Genomic DNA, 18,283 nt, shown 5'->3' with positions numbered 1-18,283 from the left:
GGATGAAGTTTCTAGGGTGAAGAATGGAGTTTGTGCTGTAGGGGCTCATCAAGCAGCAACTTCAGGATCCAATTTCCTGTTTTAAATCAAAAAATTCCAAGGATATTTTTCATGGGCTTATATTGATTTGTCAGCTGTCTGTGAGGTGAGTGTTGGTAGGGGTGGCTTAATTTGGAAGCCTTTCTCCAAGGACTTAGCACTCCTGAAGTCTTAGGCATGGTCAGTGTTGCAGTTACTAAACCCAAGCTTAACCTGTGCAATTTATAGGCAGATTTAAAGGCTTGCCTCATTGCTGTGGCAATACTGTCAGGATGCTCTTGGTTTCTTGGTGTGTATTCTTGCAGTGTACTGCAGCATTACTGTGCTGTGGTATAATAATGTGTTCAAAATTAAGAGAACATAAAGTCCCTCAAATCAATTAATGAGAGAGACATGCATGGGAAAAAACCTGAACCTTCAGGAGAGAAATGAGGGGAGGAAAACTTCAAAGATTATTCTGGACATAGCCAATTAGTTAGATGTGCTGTCTAATCAGACCTGTTCTGGACTTCCTCTACTGCCCAGTTTGAACTCCCAAGGCCCACCAAATGTCTGACTTTTTCACAGCATTAACAGGTCTTCAATGCACTAATTATCCACAGTTTGACACCTCTATTAATTTTTACCTTTCTTTTGTGTTTTTAGGCTGCCTCTTTGAGGATGACCTTTGCAAGTCTTATGAAGTCTGTGTTAATGGTAAGTCTTCCAGGTTTTGTTTGCTGCTTGGTCTGCCCTCCACTCTGTAGTTGCTGTGTGTTTGATTTAGTAAACCAAATTCATATGTGAGTGAGAAGGAGGGGAAAAGGAAAACTACCAGGTATGACTATTATGGTCAGCAGTTAGGAAAAATTTAATAGATTAAAAAAAATTTCTCTCAACCCTGAGCAAAACCATTTATGTGACATAGATTTTGATTTAATTAAGCACACTGAAATATGCTAACATTTAATTTATCTTAATATGGGTGAAAATAGCTGTTTTGTTACCTTCAGTTTGCTCCTCTTTTTAGAGGATGATGTTGGGTAATTATCAGTCTCCTCTTCTTCAAAAGATTGTTATTTTATATAATAAGAAAGAAAGTCTCAAAGGAACACTGCAATTGTTGATCATACTGCTTCCTTTTTTTGTGATTTTACTTGAATTAGGCAGGAACAGCTTTCTTCTACTGTCCTGCATAATTCATTTTCAGTAAGTCCAAAAAGACAACACAACATATGAATGAGGCTAATGGAATAGTACAAAAGATGTTTTCTAATAATAGTTGAAGGTTGGAAATGTGCTATATGAAATGATTTAATTCCCAGTGAAGGACAGAGGATGTTTTGAGAGAGGTGTTTGAAGCAATAACTGCTATAAAATGTGTATATGTGGTGAAAGAAGGATGGGAGTAGTTTTTACAATGTCATTTGACATAGAAATATATGGCAATATGTATATTTGTAATAAGGGAGGTTAATATTTAAATTAAGTATTAGATATGAAATTGTTTGTGACATCATATTATAAAGGAGAGGCTTTGTTTTCCATCAAGCTCAAACAATAATATGGGTCTATTAATAAATTAAGATATTAATAAGGTTTAGCTAATGAACATTTAGGATGAAATGAGATTAAATTTCCAGTACTGTTTAACATCAGACTAATGCAAATTTATAAGTCTTTTGTATTGACAATTCCCGTCATTGACACCAGGAAGGGCAGTGACAGATTTGTACCGGTTGAATTTTGGTGACTATCAATATTTGCCAGTGCCTAGACTGGAGTCTTCCCCAGTGCAAGCAGATTTAATCAGGTTTAATCATAGGCAACTGTTATATGCAGCAGACAATGCATAGTGGGCAATTTATGCAACAGATGATAGCAATTTCTGCACTTTAAGGGATCTCTCTATTGAAGACTTTGCTGTTCCTGTAAATGTAACTTCCTGACTTCTTGCTCTACTTGTTTTCTTAAATCATGGTGCACTTCATCAAATGTCCATATGACACTCTTTACCATGCAGAATTAAATTATGGAAGTTGTATCTTTGAATTTACATGGACCTTTTCTGTAGAACTACTCATGTTTTGGCATAACTAACTTAAAGAAATGTCAGTAATGAGTAAGACAGATGATCAATAATATTTTCTAATGTCTGATCTTGTTTTAAAAGAATACTTGCAGGGATTCTGTCCAAGTGTCTAAGGTAGCTGTAAAATATTTCATTCTTGTTTATCCACTGGGAAAATGTTATCTAGAATGTATTTTAAATGCTCTCTTTGATGCAAGTGAAGATTAAGCCATTCTTGAGAAAATAAACAGGATCTTTGGGAGATCGTACATTGAAGTACTAAGAAACCATCAGAATTTTTTATGTGTAGCAGAGAGGAAGTTGGCCTCTTGCTTCTGAGCAATCCTTCACATTTTTTCGTGCCCAAAGTACTGCTGATTCACCTGTACCTCTGAAATTTTCAGGAATTCTGATATATTAAAATTTGAGTGCTTTGCTGGGTTGAGACTTCAGGAACTGAAGTTTGTGGAGGTCACTGTGCTCAGAAGCAGAGTGTACTTGGAAAAGCTTTGCCTCCTTTCTTGTCACACAAGTGGGTATTTCTGAAGTACAGTGTGAAAGTGGGTAAGAAGCAGCAGCTGCTTTTGGTAGCATGTGATCTGCAGATCTGCTTCTAAATCCTGCAGGTAGGCTGATAATTCTGATCTTTTTCTCTGCCTTCAGCAGAGGCAGAGAAAACTGACCACATTTGCAGGAATAAAGCTAAGTTTGCCTACTGAAGACATAAGTCACAGTATTTGCTGTCTCCTATCTGTCATCAACTGTAGATTTCAAGTCTATTTCATGCATACTTGTGAAAGCATAACCAAAACACCAATAACTGAGCTATTTCATAGCTTAAAAACCCCCTACTCTTCTTCCCCTCTCATTTCTTCTGAAGAGAGATTTTTACTGAAATATTTTGATAAATTTTCTTTTCCATTAAGAAAAAAAAAAGGTGTTAAAAGAATGGGTTTTGTATTGTTAAAAGCAATGTAATAGAAAGGTGAGATCTGAGATAAGCAGCATAGCTGTTTATATCAGAGATAAGGGCTGCTTACATCTGTTTAGGTCACATGCCATTTTTGCAGGGCAAAGGACTTGCTGTAATACTGATTGTTGACTTTTCTGCCACTTTCTCTCATCATGTCAAGGTCTCTTTTGGCTTCAGTGATGGGTTCTTGCTTAGGCTTGTTTAATAGCTCCAGCAGCATTCATGCAATATTAATTTATTTCCACAAACCTTTTATCAGTTTTCTGAGCTGCACTGACTCATCAAGTGGTTAAGAAGGAACATATTGTTTCATGTTAATTTTAATGGCATAAGGATAAGCCAGGCAAAAAGACTGAGTTTGTTTTCCTGGACTCTTTCTTTGCAAAGCCAGAACTTTGAGAGGTGAATTGACTTAGATGTCATTTATTTATCTTCTGGTACATCACTGCTTCTTTCTTAGAGCTGGAGGAACTGACATTTTCACCCATCTAAAATGCTTGAAGCTTGAAAAACTGCAGCTATAAAGGGTGATGGGAAAGGTGGTGAATATGCCTGTGATCTGCAGTCTCTGATATAAAGAAACCTGGCATAGTATAAGCTTGGAAATTCTTGCCCTCCCCAATAAATTCTGAAAAGCTGTTATGGATACAATAGGAAGCAAATAATATCTTAAGTAAAGAAGATATATAGAAGAAAAAGAATATTTATATTATTATAGTTATTAAATTCCAATTAAGTAGGAATAGTATTTGCAGTGATGGTATGTGCAGTGACACAGCTATAGGTAAAGGGGGTTTGACTTTCACACCTTCACATACACTTTGCTGTCTGGGTTACAAGTTCAAGCAGAAGAGTTTGCCTGTGAGTGTATTTTTTCCTTAACAGCTCTGCCTAGAATATGTTTGTTTGAAAAGGAAAGAAAAAAGCATCAAGAAGGAATTTTTAGAGGATCTCTGAGACAGAAATTCTTTGCTTACCCTTGAACAGTCCTTGTATTTATATACTAAATTTAGTACAGCTGGATAAGCAGGAATATGTCATGTTTTGTTTTGCATTTTAAGTGACAGATAAAGCAGTTCATGTAAAACATCAGCTTGTTTATCTTCCTTGTTGGAAGGTTTAAACAAACTGGCTCCTGTGAACAGCAAAACAAAGACAAGTTCTTATTCTTTCTCATGAAATTGTGCTATTGAATTCTAGCAGTGCCACTGGGAAAGACACCATGTGGTACAGATAAAAGTGTTCATTTCAAAATAACCATCCCTTATGTCCTCTCTTTATTAAACTGTTTGAACTGCTTATTTAGAAGGGTGCCATTCTTTCCTTTAGCTTTAATCTCCAGATATTTTGCTTCAGGAAGCAGTTTTGTGCTGTGCTTTATGCGGGCATGGATACCATGATATCTTTGCTCCTATCAACAGCTCCTTTACAAGTCAGGGCAGGTTTATTTACAAAAGAGGCTGTGGCTGCCATCCTCCATCCTGCATGAAATCAGAATGGGGTTCATGCAGACAAGATCAGATAGTGGAAAACATCTCTGTGAGGCCAAGCAAGGGAAGCTAATTAAATGCAGTGGTTGGCGCAGAGTGCGCCGTTGAGCCGAGCCTGGCTGACAAACACCTCCCCTCTCCTCGGAAGACAGCTCTGATGTCTGCAGCAGTGTTTGGAGAAGCCGTGCCGCTGAAAGGCTGGGCAAACAGCTCTGCACAGCTGAATCAATATTGCTTTATGTATGCAAGCTGCACTTGTTAGGAGAGACTTAGGTTAGCACGGTGTGGCAGAGGCACCCAGGCATTGCAGTATGAAATCATGAACCTTTCCAAGCCTGGATCTCTGCAGGTAGTTCTGAATATTAATGCATTTTCTTCCTGAGCTCCTTGAACATTTGGGATATAAGTGATTGCGTGTGCTGGTGATGAGCCATAAACAGTAAACATGTGCTACAGGTGATAAGGGAGAGAAGTCAGGATCCCTGAAATGGTTTCTTGAACTTAATGTGCTCTGCTTTGAGGTTTTCCAGACCATTGCCTGGTGGGGTGGGATTGTAGAGGGAGATGCACCTCAGCATTGTTGAGCTAACAGATGTCTGTGGCAACATCTGTGTTGGCAAGGCACTGCTCTCCAAAAGCTATTGAATTTTTGTCAAATGACACTATAAATCTGGGCCTAAGCTTTCTGAGCCCTTTCAGTGAGCATCAGTGCTTGTTATAACTAAATTCAGACTTCTGAGGAGTAACACTAAGTGGTACCTCTGCATGCGCTTGCTGTATTGTCTGTAGAGAATTCATGTGCTTTTCAAGGATGTGGGGATTCTTCACCAATACCTGAAGTTCAAATACCACCTGATGTAATTTCTTACCTGAGTTCTGAACTAAATGAGTGTGTGTGTATGTTTGCACTTGGATTTTTTTTGTTATAAAAACCTGACCAATTATTTAAATATTAGGATTTACTTCCCATGGTTCCTCTGTACCAGTTCAATGAAATAATGGGACTTGTCTGACACTTTATTCAAAGCATATTTTAAAATATTATGTCAGAAGAAGTCACAATCTTGTGTGGTGCTCAAGAAGTAAAGCTTAAAATCTGCCATTGTATAATGGTACTCTGAAAATCCACATCTTCGGAAGTATTTGCACACTTCATTCAACTGAAATCAAGGGTGAGTTAACACCTAAATATTCCTGAGAATCTGTGCATGTGAAGATGGTGTCTCAGTTATTAGGAATACTTTATAATTTTTAAGGAAATCCATGCACGTTTTGAAACAAGTTTGTGGAAATAAACACCAGGATTGAAATTGGCTCAATTTTTTTGTTCCCCACACTTGTTCTTCATCAGGTTGTGTGACAGTTGTGTAATAGGAACAACTACGTGAAATGGAGATAGTTTGAGAGGAAGATTCCCAATTTCCCATTTGCCTCTGTTCTCTTGTGTGTTAGCTCTCACTTCCTCTGAGCAATTTGAGGTACTGGAGGTGAAAAAATTAGCATTTAAGTCTTAAGGTTAAAATGTCAGTGCAGTGGTGACTTCATCTCCTTTACTTTGAAACAGTGTGGTGGGATTTTTTCCTTATTGAAAAAAGTCTCATCTATCTTCTAAACTCTGTATTTGTGTCTTGTGTTTGTCTCAATGTGGTGCTAAAGCAGCTGCCTGTGTGATGGTAGGACAGAAATGCCCAGCACAATGGAAGAATTAGAAGTGGAGTAGTGATCAAAGGTGAAGTTATTCCTCTTAGGAGAAGATGTTTAGTGTGAAAAAGCAACTGTGTTATTCACTGTCCCTGCTGTTTGTAAAAACTTTTTTTGTGGGGTATTCTTTATGTGGAGAATCTCAGGGTGCAGCTCCTGCAGGGCAGAAAAGCATTGCTGAGGCTTCACTGGCAGTGTGCTGCTCAGCACAGGGGAGAGAGGCAGCCATAAATCTCCCACCAGCCATAGGTAATCCTTTATATTCCCGTGTCCTGTGCTAGTAAATAAGTTTTGGAGCTGCTGAGTGCTGCATAGTGCTATTTCATGTGGACAGACCTGCTTTTGCTCAGAGCTCAGGCAAGAATTCTGCTGTGTTGCCACAAGGAAGCTTTAGTTCTATCTTAGTGTTGTGACTTGTGGTAATGCATTTTCTTGGCTTTCACAGAACCAGGGCAAGCATTGTAAGAAAATGGTTTAACCAGTGTGATTTTGGGAGCATTTTGGTGTTCAATTCAAGAATTTTAATTATAAGATTCCACCCTCCCCCCCTGCTGACTGGGGGGATGTGGGGTGTGTGTGGTGGAAGGTTTGACATCACTGGAGAATAACCACAGTTATCTGGTATCTCTCTATTCAAAATGATGCATTTGTGGTGATAAGATGGATGGATCTCTAAAATCTAATGTAATGGTCTGATATTAAGTAGGATTTAAATTCTGAAATTTTTGGAGTTGCCTTTTTTTCTTTCATTTTTAATATTTAGTATTTCTCCCTGAAATATTTGAGGTTTTATGAAGTCTTTAGCCTTATGAGATGTTAATTAAAAAATACAACCAAATCTTATTTTTCTGCTGTTTTTTGGACATGTAGAAATTATAAATACAATTTGGGGTAACTTTGAACATGTATGGTAAACTAGCATGCTAAATGTTCCATGAAAATATATTTGTGTATTCGAGATACTGTTTTTGTCATGTATCTTATCTGTGTGTGTGAACCTTTTTGTTAACACCTTTTGGGTAAACTACATAGCTGCATGTTCAGAGATGTTCCCTAATTCACTATTGTATTACACTAAAAAAAATTATTTTAACATTTGAGAGGTCATGGAAAAGTACAGCCTGTTTGATAAAGGCATTAGGGAGTCTCAGAAAGGTTTGAGCCTGATGAATGATGAAACATGAGAGCCTGAAAAGGACAGTGTGGTCTGGAGAGAAGAAGAGAACACCAAGGGATAATGTTCTGGCAATGAGGTGGAAAGCAAATGAATCCTGGTTTGGAGGGACACTGCAGCAGTGTGCCTCTGCTCTAAATCCATCATAGTTTGTCCTCTTCTTGTGTCAAGGGACATTCACGAGTGTGGTTTGCTTTATGATGATTAAGATGTTTGGTTACAGCTTCTGAAAAAATAGAATAACTGTTTTTTCTTTAGCTCTTCACTTTTACTAAGAGAAAAACAAACCAAAACACCACCAACAAAGATAAAGCATATTTTTTTTGAATTAACAAAAGGTAGTAAGGAACATTGCTAAAAGAGATGTGAAATGATTTGGCAGTGATGGCTACACAACCATATTGTTGTTTTGGGGCAGCCCCAGATTTGAGTGAGACAGGACCTTTTCTCCTGGTGTTAAAGGATAATTTCCACTTATTATTCCAATTGATTAAAAATATGTCATTCCAAAAATGAAGTGCTTAACAGCTATTTGCTTATTTTGGGCTTTATCTATTCTCTGTCAGAAGGTGTTTGCCTTTGTCCCCCTAAATATCAGTGACTACATCTCAGTGTAGCAGTGGTTAGTTGGATCAATCAGATTAATTACTGAGGTACTTTGGTAATTAACTGAGGCATTGATAGGCATGTCTAAAAGAAGACAGCCTAGAAAACTTTGAACCCATCCTCTGCTTGGAAAAATTGTGCTTCTTAAAATTCATGCTGCTTCTCTCTTTCTTTTTGAAAACTTCAGTAATCCTGTTTTATAGCACATAAGCTGAAGACATGAGGTCACAAATCAAATAAATTTCCAAATTTACCAATTTCGCAAGGACAATTATGAATGACTGTTCACTCTGCATTTTCTTGAGTGTGTAGGAGGCAAAGCTGTCGATTTCTTAAGTATATTCTGAATAACATTCTTCTGGATGCTTCTTCACAATAACAAGCTTTGCTGTGCAGAAGATCCCTTTTATTTTTTCCTGTTTTTCTGTCCTTTTTTTCTTCAAATTTTCTTTTAAAATTCTTCCCTGTTTGCTGTACAAATTCTGTATCACCTGACTGCTGTTGCATTACAATAATAATTTAGTGAACATCATTTTGTTTCTGACTTCATAGCATTTGACAAGCAGTAATAGTCTTTTGACTCTCAACCTGCCTTTAGGCAGTAAACATAATAGGAAAAAAATATTTATGGTTTTCAGGGGGAGGATGTTGTGGTTTTGGCTAAGAAGTTTCTCAGAGACTATGGGAGAAATGAGTAGAAAACTTTACTGCATGGTTCACATGAAAGTGTATCCACTGCAGCAGAGCAAAAGTGATGAGTCTGCATGAAATAGGGATTTTTGTCTCAAGACAGCTTGTGTGTGAAAAATATATGCAATAATTATTGGCATCTGTTTTGTCAAGTAAGAGGCCAAAGAGGAAGGTATTCCTTTATAATATTCCAAAGGAGCTACACATTTATGCACATGGAAATCATAAATGTATAATATACAAATTTTCCTTTTTTCTAATATTTAAAAATAAATAATGTGGAAGTTTATTCCCAGGTTGTGTACCTACTATTAGAGTTCCTGATTTGGATTGATTCTTCCAAAGGGAATGAGAAAATATATCATCTCTTTATTCTAGTGTTTAGAACAAATGCTTTGTAATAAAGAACTGTGAGAGGCTTTTATTATTATATGTCCTCATTCAATAAGCAAGAACAATCTGAAAGTGAACTAATTATGGTGCTGTTGATTAACAGGTAAAGACCTGTTAATGAAAAGTCATCCTGCATTATATGACATTCCAAGCCTTTAATTTAAACAGAGTTTTCCTTCATTCCCTCCAACTCCATGGCAACAGCAACAAAAGTTGCTCTAGAGGTAGGCAGAACAATAAATATATTTTATGGTCCCAAACTATTTATTGTAATTTGGTCTTTACTGAAATAGCTTTGGCTGCTCTGCACAAATTGAGAATATTTGGTAGCTTTTGCTGCTGTGTCAGCATGTTCCTCTTGTGCCCTGTGGTAGGACCAGTGTGATTTAAGGCTGGGGACTGCAGTGGATGTTGAGGCTGAGTAAGAGAATGCAAAATTTCATGTTTCGACTCATAACTCTTCAAGGTACAATGGAAAATGCTTTTAATGTAATGCACTAAACATTTGTGTTAGTAATGAATTTGCAATATTATGGTAAGGTTTAAAATGTGTACCTAATTAATTCTATTTAGTGGTAACTCTCTTAAGATTGTATTTAGACTTTAGACTGCATTATACCAATGAGTCTTCCAGAGATAAGGTTGTACTATAGTTTTTTTCCTGGAAGTAACAGGACAGGTATGATATTGGACAGCTGCCCACTGTGCAATTTTTCAATGGCAAAAATGTCTATTTTTGGTCCTCTCTGTATGTTACTGAGCTGCAATTGCTGTTTTCTCTATCATAAACTCTACAGTAGATGAGAAAGAAGTGTATTACCCAACCAGAAACTATAATGGACTGGTGGGGAAAAATAAATTGAGGGGAGTTGAAAACTATTGAGACTTTCCTTCAGATTTTTGTCTTTGTCCTCTAGTCCTGCCTCTTTACTCCCCATTATGCTGCTGCATCTCTATTTCTGTGGGGTTAAGATAGGGAAGGTACTGGGGGACAGAATTTTTAGATGGCAAGACTGCTAACAGTTTCATAGGTTATTGAACACTTAAAGAAAGCAATCTGCAATACCCAGTCACAGTGGAAGCAGTTTAAATGGCTTTTGTATTTCCAAAATTAAATCCATTTGTTTTCTTTGAATGAGGAGTGGTTTTTCAAAGTGGCAGTGTTTTTGTTTTTAAATTTTAATTAACTTTCAAGCTTTAGGTGGCAAACTTGGCAGCTTTTTGTTTACTGTGACTTAAAAAATCCCCAAAACTTTCCAAATTATAAATGTCCTGTTAGTCTTCTGATTTAATCTTTCTAGGATGTTGTTTCACTTCCAAGTTAGAGATGTATGGATTTACTAGATTTTTACAGTAATTAAGATTTCCTACTCTGCTGACAACTTGCCTTCATGTTAGTGGAATTGTGGTGATGGCTTAAGCTGAGTAATTTAATGGAACAAACTGTTCTTTCACTGACAGTACCTGTTAGAAAAGTCTTCTATTTTTACCTGTAATTTGGATTGATGTGTTTGGTGAATGATTGCTTTAGAAATATTTAACTTTTAAACTCTTTCACTTCTTTTTTCCTTACTTACAAATTTCTGTGATTACTAGTTGGACAAAAATGGATCAATATACATTTAAGAAATACCAGTCCTATTCCATGTCTCAAATTCTTTTTTATTAATTTCAATTCTGTTATGGTAAATCTAACTTTATATGTCAAACTTCCACAGTGTTTTTGTTACAAATGTTTGAAGTTGTCTAAGATTTCTTTTCTCCATTGTCTTTCTGCTCCTGCAGTTAGAGATCCCCACCCAAACTCAAGGCAGAAATTATTTTAACTGAAGAAATGAAGAGCTCTGAAAGAAGTTTGGGCAGAAAAGGATCCCTCTTTCCCCACTGTTTTTCTCAGTGGTGAAGGATTGATGGATGTGCTTAATGCTGCAGTACAAATTATCAATGCATGTTCTCTAAGATGATAATCAGGCAGTTAGTGCCCATTTCATGTCCCTGGATCCACTGCATTCCCAATTAGAAGTCAGGCCTTCTCTCTGGGCTTTATTTCAAATATCTAAAGAGATTTATACTAGCCCCAAAATTTTGGTTATTCCCCTCCCAGAAATAAGATCATTGATTAAAATGATTTTGTTATTCTGTGAAATATTACCCTTCACATATGATGCCAAAAAAGATTTACTTGTCTCAATGTATTTTGTTGGCATGGTAATTGAAAATAAGTTATGACTGGCATAGAGGTTAATGGCATATTTTAGAAGGCAAGAAAGTTGGGGCTTAAAAAATGCTATTTCATATCAAAAATCTGTGGGAAGAATCAGTCTATCAGAAAGAATTCTTTTCTATCCCCAAGCATCTCTTTGCCAACACAGTAACCAATTCTTGTGTTCTGAGAGACCATACTGTGTTGGCCTGGGCTGGAGTTAAGTTTCATCCCAGTAGCTGATATGGGGCTGTGCTGGAATCAGTGTTGGTAATTCAGGGATGCTCTCAGTGCTGGTGAGCAGGGCTTGCACAGTATCAATGCCTCTCCTGCTCCTCATGCAACCCCACAGGGAGGAGTCTGGGAGGGGACCCCGCTGCCAGGTCTGGCCTCAGGCATGTCCCACACCCACAGTGTCATAACCTGGGAGCTGCTGCTCAGGTGCTGCCTGGACATCGGTCGGTTGATGGTGACAGAGTGTTTCCATTTGCATCACTGGTCTTTCTTGGGTTTAATTCTCTTGGTTTTGTTATCTTTTTTTTTTTTTTTTCATTACCATGTATTTTTATTATTTTATTTCAATTATTTATGTGTTCTTATCTCAACCAAGGAGTTTTCTTGCTTTTACCCTACTGATTCTCTCCCCCCCATCCTGCAGTGAAAAGCAGCTGTTTGGTGCTTAAGTTCTGGCTGGGTTAAAGCATGACATGGATTCACAGGGCTGCAATGGCTTGTGAAGTTAATGTTGTGGTTCCTTCCTGCTTTGCTTAGACAAGATTCCTACAAATGATGCAGATCAGTTGGCTCAAATAACTCCTTATGATTTCTCCCCAGTTTTGGGGAGAATGACTTCATTAGATCATCATAGACCAAAGGAAATGATAGTTCAGAATTCTAGGGCTAAAGGGGTTTTCATCATGCAGTTCGTTCATGTACAGTAGTACAGGAATAAATATTTCCCTTTTTTTAACTTGAGTGTCTCCACAGTAGATGTAAAGGGGAAATGGGCATTTGTTAATTAAGCTGCACTAATTGCAAATTTCAGTACCACTGCAAGCTGCCTTCTTAGGAACCATGACAATGACATTAAGCATTTGCTAAACAAAATCCACTCCTGTATGTCATGCAGTTCACATCCTGTTTGCTATTTAAAAGTCGTTGGCACAGATAGAAGATGTTTTATTAAAAACAAGGGATAAACAGAATTTTCTTCATCCAAAGAAAATATGGCTATTTTCAGAAGTAGAATTTTTAGGTGGAAAAACAAGTGGAGGCATAAATAGTTTTATTCTCACCTTTTCTTGCCTAATTGTTTAAATCTGAACCTGCTTCTTTAAGCAGAGAAATACTTTCTCATCACACAAAAATAAAATATAGTCCCTGGCCACAAAGAAATCCTACAAGGAGCTCTTTATAGACAGCTCCTGCAGGATGTTGGGGACCATGGTTTTGTGTCTTTCTCTGTCTCACAGAGGTGGAAGTGTATTTCTTGCTCCTAGAACAGAGATCTAGAATAATCTCTGCTCTCCCCATAGCAGCTGGTCATCTTGCAGGCGTATAGAGAGGAATTTATGCATCCTGGAAAAAAGCAGGAGAGTCTTTAATCAAAGTGAGTATCCCAAAGTATATGCAACAGTGTATCAATACACACACTACAGAGAAAGCTTTTGGATTCAAAAAAAAAAAAAAATCTGTTTGTAATACCAAATCCTCTGAGGCTGAAAATTGCACTTGAAAAACAGCTATGAAAAACCTCTTGTTTTCAAAGTTCTGCAAAACTTGGTCTCATCTCAATTTGTGTCCCCTAGACTGTTCTTAATGTTGTTTGAGCTATGCAGGAATTGCTCTGCAGTCTGAGAGCCCCAAGCTGACTCTTGTGCTGGAAAAAAATGCATGTTACAGCTATATAATCAATGACATAGTCCAAAATCACCCCATTAAAGGAGAAAAAAAGTGCAAACAATGTAAGAAACTCATATATCTGTATAGATAGATGATTATGATGATATGTGAGGTTTTCTTGGTGGAAAATACAAATTAATGCAGGTAATTTATTTTAAAAAGCATTATCCTTTGCTAGACAAGGAGATTTTGTAAGCAGTCTAACATACTTGCAGAGCAGCAGAGCCATATGTCACTGCAGAAGGTTTGTCCTTTGGCTTCAGTAAAATGAGAATGTGAAGGATTTTATTACTTTGGGTGCTAATACAGGTCATAATCAAGGTGAAACCAAATTATCTACAGTATCAGTGTGTGAGATACTGCAACTCAAGTGGCAGCAATTTTATGGGGGAACAGACTGATTTATTTCTGCTTGTTTACTGCCTGTGCCCGTGAGCTGTGCTGTCTGGCAGGGCTGGGTCTGTGCTCTGCACAGGTCTGAGCTTTGTGTGCCCAGAGCAGACTCTCCCCCATCTCACACTGAAATAACTCTGAAAATATTGATTAGTGGTTGTTTTTATGGAAGGTGGAAAAGAATCTGGGTGAGATTTAGACTCAAAATTATATCTTTTGCTGTTGGCAATATCTGAATCAACTTTAGACTCAACTTAGGACTTCAGCTCATTCTCTCAAGGTTGAGAAGGGGGTGATGAGATGTTCTGGCTTCCGTTGTCCTTGCAGCAGATTTGGCACTGGGGACAGGGGCAGCAGAAATTGTGATTTGCTCACCTGGGTCACAGTGAGCTCTGTCCCCCAGAGCTCCTCAGTGCTGCTGTTCTGCATCTGACCATGCTGTCCTGGCCTTTTCAGAGCAGAGTCTGACTGTGACCCAGCACCTTTTCTCCTTGCCAGAGCCTGGGATCCTCTCTGTGAGCAGCACTTGCTACTTGAGGAAAGAGAAGACAATTAATTTTGCAAATCAAGTGTGGGGATGCTGAAAAGATCCTGAATGGTGGAAAAGTAGTTCTTTAGGATTGTGGAGGGAGCCTGGAGGCATGCACAGGATGGAGGAAGAGATGAGGGAATGCCAAAGGTCATAAGGGCTGGGGAAACCTTGATTTCCTCTGAGCCTCTTTCCCATGTACATCCTCACCTTTCCATGCCAGGGTGTCACCAACAGTGAAATTTAGTTTTGCCTCCATAGCTGAGGAACTCTGAAGCACTGAAAGGAGCTCAGAGTTGGGTGAGGAGATGTGAAAAGGACACCTACGGAGAAAACCTGATGGTGGAGCGGGGGGGTGGAAGTAACTTTTATATTTGCTTCATCAAGACTGGCATAAAGAAGCTGTTTCTGTTGTGTTCTCAGATAAATCTACCTGCTGGCTTCTGCAGCAACCAAGTGGGTCAAAAGCACAGAAATTGTTTAGCATACCAGATCTCTTCAGGTAAATTTTGGACACTGTTTGCAATGACACTCCCTTATACTCTGCTTCCATTCTGAAATCTATGGGGTTGATTGCTAACCCAAACTAAAATTAATTTCAGATATTTGTTCCTGAAGTTCAGAGGAGCCCTCCACAGATCTTACTGTATTAGTTCTTGACTCCTGAGTCAGGTGTCAGGGTATATGAGTAGCTTAAGCATTTCTAAAAGCTTATATGGACGTGAAAGAGAAATAATGTTTGGTGCAACTATATCTCACCAGCAATTCTCAAGAAAAAAACTGTAAAAAAAAGGAACTTAATGAGGGTTCTTGTATATATTCAGAAATAAGATCTACATACCTTTTTCTGTAAACAGCCTTTAACTCCTATTTTACATTTAAATCAATCCATAATTTTTTATCATTTTAAAATATACCAAGTATTTTATTTTCATCTTTTTACAGGAGTGTTTCTTTTTAAAATAGGAAACTTGCATTTTATGGGGGAAAAGTAAAAGGCACTTGGGAAAAATAATTTATAGAGTTGATCCCTAATTTTATTCCATGAGCCACTGTTTGCTCATTTGGATCAAGGGTGCTTGTGTAAGCAAAGGGCCAAAAGTCTTGGGAGAAGTGGATGAGCTTCAGGGCCAGAAAACTGGAAGAAAATCCAAGATAGACACACAATGAGAAGAATGTTTCTTTTCCTGAATATTTTGTATCCTTTTGAAGTCTTATTCTGAGAGAATAAGAAGTATGAAAAAATAGGAAATTAAAATTTTGTCTAAAGTGAGAGTTTAAGCAAGAACATGTCAGAAAAGGCTGTAACATCAAACACTTGCATGGACAGACCTCTTGTCCTGTAGGTGTTGTGGGAGGTCAGCTTGGTTCTTTTGCTTGGTTTTTTCCCTAGTCAGTTAAAAAAGTAAAATTATGTTATGAGCTGATGTGACTGTTTGTTTTTTAATGACTTTTACCTTATTTTTGGGAGTTGAGAGTCTGTCTGTCACCAGTGCTGGGTGAAGGCAGTAGCAGGCACAGTGGGTTCATTTTCTGTCTGCCTCTGTCAATCCCCACTCCTGTTCAGACAGGTTTAGTCTGTTCTCATTGCTTGCTTTGGCAATGGTTCAACAGCAGCTGGGTGCATAAGGTAACCTCTCAATGCCATCAGCATCTCTGCCTGATGCCTGTGTGAGGTTGCCAGGTTGGGCTGAAGAGCGCAAGCAGGGCACAGCTGGGAGCAGGAGAGGCTCCAGTGACAGCCCCAAAGCGTCAGGACAGACATTACTGCAAAGAGAAGCAAAACCAGAGCAACACAACCTGTGAGTCTGCAGAAAAACCCCATTACTTAAGAGCAATGTATTCTGTCAGGGGTTGGTGCCAATGTGGAGTGGTGGATGGGTGCCATAAAGGCAGCTCCATTGATGCTGTGGGAAATCCTCGAGGAATGGATACAGCCAGATGCCAAGGTCTGCTCCAGAACTACCTAATGGCCCTCCTGGCATGGCCATCATTATTTCAGTGGCAGACAATGGGGAACTGGTAAGAAAGGAAGTTGCGAAGGTGAATTCATTATTCCAAAAAGTTTTACTCTCTTAAAAATGTGTGCTTTCAGATCAGCTTGATCTTCAAAAGTATCTTTTAGTACTGAATTTCTAATCCTTGATGTGTGTTCTCTTTTTCTCCTGTGACATAAGTGTATTAGCACATGTAGTGGCATTATGTGTGATTGATAGGAAATCCAAAGGAATTTTTATGCTTAAGATTACCCTGAGAGCAGAAATGCTGGTTAATCTGTCATCAATTCAGCCATGTACCTTTCCCATTAAAATTAGTTGTCAGAGAATGGAAGTGAATGGGTGAAATTGTTGTGCAATGGCCAGGTGGAATGACATAATGGACTGTGGAAATCTGATGGGTTCAGGTGTGCTTTTGGTAATAGGCAGTATAGGTAGCAAAGAATTTCATAGCTGCAGAATATTCAGATAATTTGATAGAGCTGGCAAATAACAAAGAAAAGAAAGAACAAATTCACCAATACTTAGGCAATTCAAGATGGCAGTTTTACAGTATTTGTGTGGACATCTGCAACTCTGTGAATCTTTGCTGTTTAGAATGATTCAGCATCAGCTGCAAGGGGGAGCAGTGACTAATACTGTGTTTGTTCAAAAGTATTTGGGTTCTTTTTGTAGGGTGTAAGGGCACTGGTACATCAGGAAAAATTTGTAAGTCTTAGAAATAACTTGTTGAAATGTGATTTTAATTATTTTTTGGTGTGTGTCATGCTATCAGTATTACAATAATGTTTATTTGTATTTGTAAGCAAATAAACGCAGGCAAATGTGATGTGCAAAAAGTCAAAGAAAGTTGGCATTGAGATGTTCTCTGACTAAACAAAAGAGACATTACTGCTATGTTTGTGTTATCCATGTCTGTGATATAGTTACTACAGGTTTTGAAAACTCACATATTTAAAATAAGTTCTTACCTGGGCAGGATATTGTGGTCTTGGGCATGGCCTCACAATTCTTGCCAAATCCACCTTCATGGCACCACAATTCTTTCAAATCTACCTTATTTGTTCTGTTGTGGCCAGGATGCCTCTTCTAAATCCTAAGCTTTGTTTGAGACTCCTGGCTGCTCTCTCCAGCCTCCTTCCTCATCCTGGCATCTTCATGAGCAAAAGCAGGCAGCCTGGCTGTTCTCATGAGTCTCTGCCTTTTAGTTTTCCTCCTCTCTGGTCAGAAATATTGCTAATGTGAAAGCAGCACTTGTGTTTTTCTGTTCCCTGACTGTTGTGGCTGGATTGTCCATCTCGGTGTCTGTGACTGGTGCTGGCAGGCAGGATATGGGGTCACCTTTTCACCTTGTACCCTTCAAGAGTCATGTCCTATATGGGCTGTGCAGGCCAGTGGGCATGAGGATGAAGAGGGTGCAGGCCAGTGGGCATGAGGATGAAGAGGGTTGCCTGGAGGGCTTGACACAGCTTGTGAAAACCTGTCTGGCCATTGGTGAGTGGCTCTTCCTTTCATCCCAGGAATAGCCCAAGATTTTGAGTTTGCTTTTCATTGAAAAAGAAGGACTAGGATTGATGCTTAAGCTGGGTTGTGTCTTCTGCTTGACCAGAGGCAGGTTGATGTGTCCATGTGTAGCTTGCCTGTGATCTTTGTGCCAATCTGAAGTGGTCAGCCAGGGGTCTGTTGTTGTGGAGTCCTGTGTGCTGACCTCAGAAACCTCTGAGCACAGAGCTAAGGTGATACTGGGATTTAAACCCAGTTTAAAGAGTGTCTGTCCTGCTCTTCACACATCTCCACACCCCATGATGATCCAGATGATCAGAAAATCTATGAGCAGGAGCACAAATCCCGTTTTTGCTCTGGGGAATGTCCTTTTCCTCTCCTCACCCAACAGAGACCCAGATTTGCAGCCCATCTCTGGCTACAGGAACATGATTGCCAGGTGGGCCAGAATTTGTGTTGTCATGGAGGCCTGGAACTGGCAAGGGAAGTTCCTCTGGGTCGTGCCTGGTGCTGGGAGGTGTCTCCTGGCTGCAGGTGATCCTGCCAGGCTGGTGATGGGGCTTTGGGAAATCTCCTGGGGCCTGAGATGTGCCCACAGCACGAGACTGTTGTAACCATGTTAAGAACAGAGCAAAGGGGG

General features: G+C 38.8%; 1 protein-coding gene across 2 annotated transcripts in view; it reads left to right on the top strand.

Moving 5' to 3' along the window:
* The window catches only part of PTPRN2 (protein tyrosine phosphatase receptor type N2), a 634,110-nt gene that overhangs the window by 66,948 nt on the left and 548,879 nt on the right, over window positions 1–18,283 (top strand). For both annotated transcript variants that reach the window (XM_058803508.1, XM_058803499.1), the window contains exon 2: window positions 685–735. In XM_058803508.1, coding sequence (XP_058659491.1) covers window positions 685–735 — 51 coding nt within the window. The remainder of the gene's footprint in view (window positions 1–684; window positions 736–18,283) is intronic.

The sequence above is a fragment of the Ammospiza caudacuta genome, chromosome 1, assembly GCF_027887145.1.
Source record: "Ammospiza caudacuta isolate bAmmCau1 chromosome 1, bAmmCau1.pri, whole genome shotgun sequence".
In the NCBI taxonomy this organism is placed as follows: Eukaryota; Metazoa; Chordata; class Aves; order Passeriformes; family Passerellidae; genus Ammospiza; species Ammospiza caudacuta.
This window is presented reverse-complemented; position numbering and strand designations above follow the sequence as displayed.